This window comes from Penaeus chinensis, chromosome 32 (genome assembly GCF_019202785.1).
Source record: "Penaeus chinensis breed Huanghai No. 1 chromosome 32, ASM1920278v2, whole genome shotgun sequence".
NCBI classification, from domain to species: domain Eukaryota; kingdom Metazoa; phylum Arthropoda; class Malacostraca; order Decapoda; family Penaeidae; genus Penaeus; species Penaeus chinensis.
Genome location: NC_061850.1, coordinates 7888618 through 7896117, shown reverse-complemented (window position 1 = coordinate 7896117; position 7500 = coordinate 7888618). Strand labels below are relative to the sequence as shown.

At 33.7% G+C, this 7500-nt stretch overlaps 2 protein-coding genes across 2 annotated transcripts in view; one reads left to right on the top strand and one right to left on the bottom strand.

Annotated features, from left to right (window-relative positions):
- Nucleotides 1–82: 82 nt before the first annotated feature.
- LOC125042763 (peptide chain release factor 1-like) lies at nucleotides 83–3168 on the top strand. The gene is made up of 3 exons (XM_047638631.1): nucleotides 83–109; nucleotides 1605–2045; nucleotides 2203–3168. The coding sequence occupies exons 2-3, from the start codon at nucleotides 1607–1609 to the stop codon at nucleotides 2427–2429; spliced, it is 666 nt and encodes a 221-aa protein (XP_047494587.1). The 5' UTR covers nucleotides 83–109; nucleotides 1605–1606; the 3' UTR covers nucleotides 2430–3168.
- A 216-nt stretch (nucleotides 3169–3384) lies between these two features.
- LOC125042762 (RNA polymerase II degradation factor 1-like) overlaps nucleotides 3385–7500 on the bottom strand; it is a 4758-nt gene continuing 642 nt past the window's right edge. Inside the window, exons 2-3 of the mRNA XM_047638630.1 lie at nucleotides 6597–6739; nucleotides 3385–6082 (exon numbers count right to left, since the gene is read on the bottom strand). Of these exons, the coding sequence (XP_047494586.1) occupies nucleotides 5208–6082; nucleotides 6597–6739 (1018 nt within the window). The 3' untranslated portion in view covers nucleotides 3385–5207. The remainder of the gene's footprint in view (nucleotides 6083–6596; nucleotides 6740–7500) is intronic.

Sequence of the window (7500 nt, the reverse complement as noted above, 5' to 3'; positions counted from 1 at the left end):
TTAGGAATTAATTTGGCCTAAAAGTGCAATTCCTAAAAGCGCGTTCGTCCGAGATTTGTTTACAAGTTCACGAACGCTCTGCATCGTCTGCTCGTCGTGGAACGTGTAGGTGTGAATTTTAAAATGTTCATGAGATTATTTCTGTGACGTTGCTCTGTCGCTTTTTAGATAGATAGAGAATATCAAAGGTGTAGCAGTGGGAGCTTAGAAATGTACAGTTAACAAGCGTGCGTAACATTATATAACATATTATAGAAGACTTTTAGTGCAGTCTTCGCTTGCTATTCAGAAAGATCGGTGTAATTTATGTGTACGTTAGTAGTTCTGTGAAACAAAAATGTTCTTGTTTGCGTAATTCCACTTGCAACACTCTTATTTAGCTTATATTCAATTATACAGTGTTTAGTTTTACTTCAATTTTAATTATTCCAGTGTCATTGGGAAAGGCAGGAATGTTTAGTTCATTGTCTTTATATATAGATGGCTCCATATGTGTATATTCATCTAAAAGTTAATTACTAGTACTACCCGACTCACCTGCTTACCCTTTTCCATGATTTTCAGAAATATTCATTTTTGTCTTATTTTTTTTTATCCCAGAAAAGGAAAGGGAAAAAAAAAAATAAATGCATGGAGTCTACTAAGTGACTTCTAGGTGGCTGAGCACTTACAGAATCATCTGAGTGAACACACATCAAAAAACAAACCCACAGTGAACATTACATTTTGCTGGCTGTATTGGGTGAACATTGGTATATATGTGTATGTGTATATCTATCTATTTTATTCATCAATAAATATATATATATATATATATATATATATATATATATATTTATGTACATACATATAATATATATATGTATGTACGTATATACATATATATATATAATAAATATATATATATAAATATTTCTATATATAATATATATATGAATATAAATATGGGTGGGTGGGTGGGTGGGTGGGTCGGTTGGTTGGGGGGTTTTGGGTGGGTGGGTGGGTGGGTGGGTGGGTGGGTGGGTGGGTGGGTGGGTGGGTGGGTGGGTGGGTGGGTGGTGGGTGGGTGGGTGGGTGGGTGGGTGGGTGGGTGGGTGGGTGGGTGGGTGGGTGGGTGGGTGGGTGGGTGGGTGGGTGGGTGGGTGGGTGGGTGGGTGGGTGGGTGGGTGGGTGGGTGGGTGGGTGGTTGGGGTGGGTGGGTGGGTTGGGGTGGGTGGGTGGGTTGGGTGGGTGGGTGGGTGGGTGTCTATATATATATATACATATATATATATCATATAAAGATGTGCATTTCCCTCATTTTATTTGTTGTCTATTTTGTAGTTTTGTAATTAAAAATAGAGTATAAAATGGAATGTTATTTTTGAGTATTAGATACAAAGCACTGTCAATTTGGGTTCATATTAAATATATGTTGCAAGATTTGCTCTATCAACACATTTTTTATATATTAGTAAAATTCTGATGGCACAGAAATTTACTTCATTTCTTATACTTTTCAGTATTGCTAGTCTTTTTTTAAACCAAAATATTTGCATCAGCATAGTTGTACTCAAATTGTTTTTCATTTTTTTTTTTATCATTAAATTAACTTTTCTCAACAGAAATGAAGATGAGATGGCTCCAGTTAAAAGGCATCTACCACCATTTACAGCAGCCAAGACCAGTAAACGGCATTAATTTGATACTACAGACAACATGCAAGAATAAAACAAGAGTACTATCTACACACTGTCCACACCTACCATTGCACTCATCATGTACAACCAGCAATATCTGTCCAGTACTCAGTTTTAAAACATGGCACATACTATGTAGACAGTTTCATGCACTATCACTACAAAAGCAGTTCTCTGAATATCAAGTGAAAGGATGTACCAGCATACATTCCAGTACATTTACTTGTAATAAACAAGTGGACAGGTCAAACGTACCAACACTGAAAGAGGACGACTTAGAAGAAAGCTTTGTTCGAGGAAGTGGTCCAGGGGGACAGAGTGTCAACAAGACAGCAAGTGCTTGTGTGCTAAAACATATCCCAACTGGTAAGGACTGATATTTAGTCATTTTTGTAGATACTCGTAGTAATATTCAAGAAGATTATAAGTAATTAGTCATACAGTCTTGATTTGTGTAAGAAATTATATTGTGTTTTCATTATTTTTTTACAATTTTGTAAATGCATATCTCTCCTATCCTCAGGTATTATTGTTAAATGTCATGAAGACAGAAGTTTGCATAAAAATCGCACTACAGCTCGTAAGATGATGATTGAAAAACTGGATCAGCATTTCAATGGTGACATGAGTGTTGCTGCTCAGTTGAAGAGAATACAGAATGAAAAGCAAACAAAAGCACAACAAAAAGCAAAGAAAAAACAGATGATTAAAAAAGCATGGAAAGAGCGAGAAGGTTTGAATGAAAGTTAAAAGGTTTGAGTCAGTATACTTAACTTTGCAGATGTAATGTAAATTAAGTAGTGTAAATAATAATAAATGTGTGATATAAAAGATGGGACTTCTTATAATAAATCATCAGTATGCAGAATTTAATGGATATCTTTTGCAGGTATCACAAAGAACTTTTGTGCAGGACTTATTGGCCAAAATTTGTATTCATACTATTGGTTCACTAGTGCTAATGTGCCTTTAGCAAGGGTCTAAGAATGGAATTGCTTTGATTTTTATTACAGCTCTTAAAATCTGTCTGCATCTGTACAGGTTCAGCATCTTGTATGAATCCTAAAAAGCCAATATTGCCTTTTTTTTATACCAAAGTGGTAACTAATTCTATTTCATTTAGTGAAAATTTCTAACACATCACCATCTGAGGTCATTAGTGGTGTATTCAAAATACATTAACATGGTGGGACTTAGGGAAAAGCTCCCAAGTATAGCATTATGATAAAGTATTGTGGCAAAAAGGGTAAAAATCAGTTCACAATTAGGATAAGTGGACGGAAGAGGGGGATGAAGGAATAGGAAAGAGGTAGAAGAAAAGACCATGAAAAATTTGAGGCAAGTGCTGAGCTCAAGGCAGGGTTATCCGCTACATTGGGCCTCAGTCTCCAGCTCCGAAGACCTTCCCCATGACAACAATAACTAAGAGAATGGTGGTAAGTGGGAACGAAGTCATTTTATCAAAAGGTAAATATATATAAAAATATTTGGTATTATTTCTCCCTAAATCACCTACTGTTCATACAACAAAAAATAATTATCACCACAATTATGAGTCTCACACAATATTAATACTATATAAAATTTCCCTCATTGTGATGTTATGAAAGTCCATTTTTTTCTTTATATATAAATATATTAAAGAAACGTATACTACTTAGTGTTCTTATTCATGTAGGTTTACAATGGGGAATAAAACTACTGATCAATCTTTCTGGTTCTCAATAAATATTTGTCTTAAAAAGAAAATCTGTATATACCATAAACTGAAAATACAAGCTTTGCAGTACATACACTCATAATGTTGCATATTTAAAAAGAAATTTCCTTGTACAAGCCTGACATCATTACTATTACAGAATGATGCAACACAAAGAATACTTTAAATCCTATATCCCTCCATTGGTTTGGCTGTCTCATACCTTAGATACTCAACTATTTTGTATGTTTTTTGTTTTTTTTTTCATAAGAACTAAATGTGCCTTCCTCAAATTTTGAACTTGGCTGATGTACTGGTATGCTTAATCTCTGCTGACAAGCTTAAAAGAGCAAATTTTTTGACATCTACAATGTTCTGCAAACCCTACTGGACTACTCATATACTGTACATAAATACATTAAATAAATAAACTTTTTAAACCTAGAGAGCACTTCAATCAAAAGCAATTATTTTCTAGCTGACTATGAAAATTTTATTTTGGGGAATTTCCTCCTCATTCACAACACTGTTATTGCCTCCTATCAAAGCTATTAAATAAATTATTCTGTACAACATTTACATAAGAATATAAATCTTGTGTATTAAATGCACAAAATGTTTATATCAAAATATTGATCTCCATGAGCTTAACTGCATATAAACACCACTCCTACTTCTTTATGAAAAATCTATATATTCCTTGTCTAATGGAACATTCAAACATTATTTGCAAAAGAAAATATACAAAGCTGTATCAGATGTAACACAAAGCCAAATCAATGAAGAGTTAAAAGATTCAATATAGTTATTATACAAATTAAATGCATACGCAATTGCAAATTTAAAATGTATTACATAATACGATAGTAAATTCACTGCCAGTACTTCTTTGAATCATCAATTTTGTTTTCAATATGCACATTGAAATTAACCTTAATTAAAGCTCTCTTCTTGTATTAAAAGTAAATAAACATTTAACACTTTAAAATGTGTTACTCAAAATTTATCATTATTACAAAAAACTACCTACAAACTAATCATTTAAAATGTCTCAGTGGTTTCATTCTTCCTGAGTCAATACTGTCTCTTTAAGAGATATCAAGTACCTTAAAATATGCAAGGCTTTGTAGTCCTGGTGTACACTTACACACACTGCACTTTATTGATCATGAACAATGGTATTGCCTCAACTTGTTTCAAGTAGATTCAAAATATCACATATAAATCAAAATATTTTTTTTAGGTTCATTGTTAAATTTCTCATATATGGAGATTTTAAAGACACATGGTCTTATCACTGGACATCACATTTCAGTTGTCAACAGATCACTGGTATCTATGGAACCTACAAAATTGAAGGTTTAGTTCTCTACAACAAAGTATATATTGTTTTCATACTGTTTTCCAGAGATTTCAATGACTTCTTCAGATATGCTTCCATGATGAAATTAATATTAACCAAAATGCCTTTTTTATAAATAATAAACAAAATGCCCTTTTTATAAATAATAAACAAAATGCCTTTTTTATAAATAATAAACAAAATGCCTTTTTTTAAAATAAATAAACCTTTGTTATTTGCAATCAGCAAACTGTACCACCTCTAGATATGCCAACTTAAGAGCACAAATTCACCAACTTTACATATCCTTAGGCAAAATCTCTCTTCTTCCTCAGAATCTGAAGCACATCATTTTTACTTCTTAATCCTAAATTCTGCATAACTGATGCAAGATTTTCCATTTACAGAACCTCAATGTTTTTATGTATTGCTTTGCAGTCATACACAGTTTCACAACAAAATTATTAAAGACTTCTTTTTTCCAGTCTCACATATGGGACAAAAAATGTTCATCACCTCCATTTTTCAATACTTTGTCCCAATATTGTATTTTTCTGTCAGCTAGAGCTATCTTTCTGTCAATAAGATGGGTTTCTCTTTGTACATTTTTTAGTTGTTCATGAAGTATTCTCAATTGTAATCTACCTTTTTCTTCTTCTAGTTTGGCTGTGACTAGTTGTTTACTTGCTAACTGTCTGTCTTGGTCAAGTAACAAGTCTAGTTTTCTTTTCTGTGACGTTCGAACAGATGCTGGCCATGTAGAGTTACAGGAATTCCCGGAGCTTGATACTGTGGTTTCTGGCCAGTCCATGGGATTGTTTGCAATACTGGTAACAGCTGTGCTAGGGCATATTGTTGACACAGGAGTCGACACAGCTGTTGTGCCGTTATCAAACTGTAGGTTCCTTGTTGCTGTGATGTGCTGTACTCCTGGTATCACTGCATTATTGACATTTGCTTGTTGTACCTGAGGTGGAGGAGGAGGCGGTGGTGGTGGAGCCGGTGCTATTGGCCGGTAATTACTTCTCTGTGTAACATTTGTTTGTATACCTAGTGGTAGTGTGCTCATTGCAAACACTGCTCTTCCGGGGTTTTCCAATTGCTGCTGCTGCTGTTGTTGTTGCTGTTGCTGTTGATGCTGCTGTTGTTGTTGCTGTTCTTGCTGTTGTTGATGTTGAAGTTGTTGTGACTGCTGTTGTTGCTGAAGTTGCTGTTGTTGTGGTTGATGTTGTTGTTGTTGTTGTTGTTGTTGTTGTTGTTGTTGTTGTTGTTGTTGTTGTTGTTGCTGCTGTGACTGTTGATGATGTACAGTTTGCACAGTTTGTACAGTTTGCTGCTGTCCCTGTATCTGTCCATCATCGTCTGGAATAAAATAACTGTATAAGTAATGTCCCTTATCAGACAAATTTTTATCAAAGCATACAAACAAATAAAACAGTGTACACACAATGAATAAATACAACACACAGACTGATTGACTGACACTGACTGATGATATATAGACTTCATATATGTATAAATTCATGTATATTTGTGAATGTATATGTATGTATGTATGTGTGTGTGTGTGTGTGTGTGTGTGTGTGTGTGTGTGTGTGTGTGTGTGTGTGTGTGTGTGTGTGTGTGTGTGTGTGTGTGTGTGTGTGTGTGTGTGTGTGTGTGTACATACAATATCTAAATCTATACATCTATCGAAATCTATATCTATCTACCTATTAATACTATTGATGATAACATTCCCACACATACAGTCTGACCAAATAAGCTAACTTAATAAGAGTCAGTGAAAATTAAGAATGTTTTGGGGAGGATTTAAAGTGATAAGAAACAAAAAACATAAATTGAAACATTTCCTTATTGAATCAATCCCTCCTACCATTCTTGATGCTAAGGTCATCTTCCCAAGAGCTTTGTACTGGTTCCGGTGAACGATTGAGTATGACGGGATCTACTTCAACATTCATAGTAGTCGGGGAGGTTGGATTTTCCCCGTACTGTTGTGGACAATCGGGCCTCTTTCTGTAATGGAAGGGATCAATGGAACAATGTTCTTTATTGTCTCTGAATTAGTTGTTGATCATTTTATTGTCTCTTAATTGTTGATCATTTTATTGTCTCTTAATTGTTGATCATTTTATTGTCTCTTCATTAGTGGTTGATCATTTAAGATTTGAATCCCTTTAGTGTACACACAATCACAAATTATGCTATTTATGCACTGTAGTATCAACTTTATATTGAAGAACATTACAATTAACCATTAATTTCTACACTTGAAAGATCATCTGTTTCTGTCTATATTTATTGTAATTGGTTAGTATATAGGTTGATACCATACAGAACATACATAAAAAAATTATTATAGTAACAAGGACAGTGTTATAATTCATACTGTAACAAGATAAAATCTATCACAATTCCTAGTTGATTCTCTATTCACTCATTAATGAATAGTTTCAGGAATACCATTAAAAGATACTGAAACAAAAATGGATAAGGGCACCTAATATTTCATACTAAGTATTTTCAATTAACTTGTAAGTAGTAGTATAAGTATAACACAAAATATTAAGAATATAATCATTTTCACATCCCAAGTTATATATCTTTCAAGTACATTCACAGATTCATTACACAAAGGACTGATTTTTCATTTACAAAATTACATTCATGTTTCTAGAAAATAAATCATAAACAATAAATAATAACATTAACATTAGAACAACCAATATTCCATTCACACTCAGAGACTAACAACAAATATAAAACCACTCCTTTCA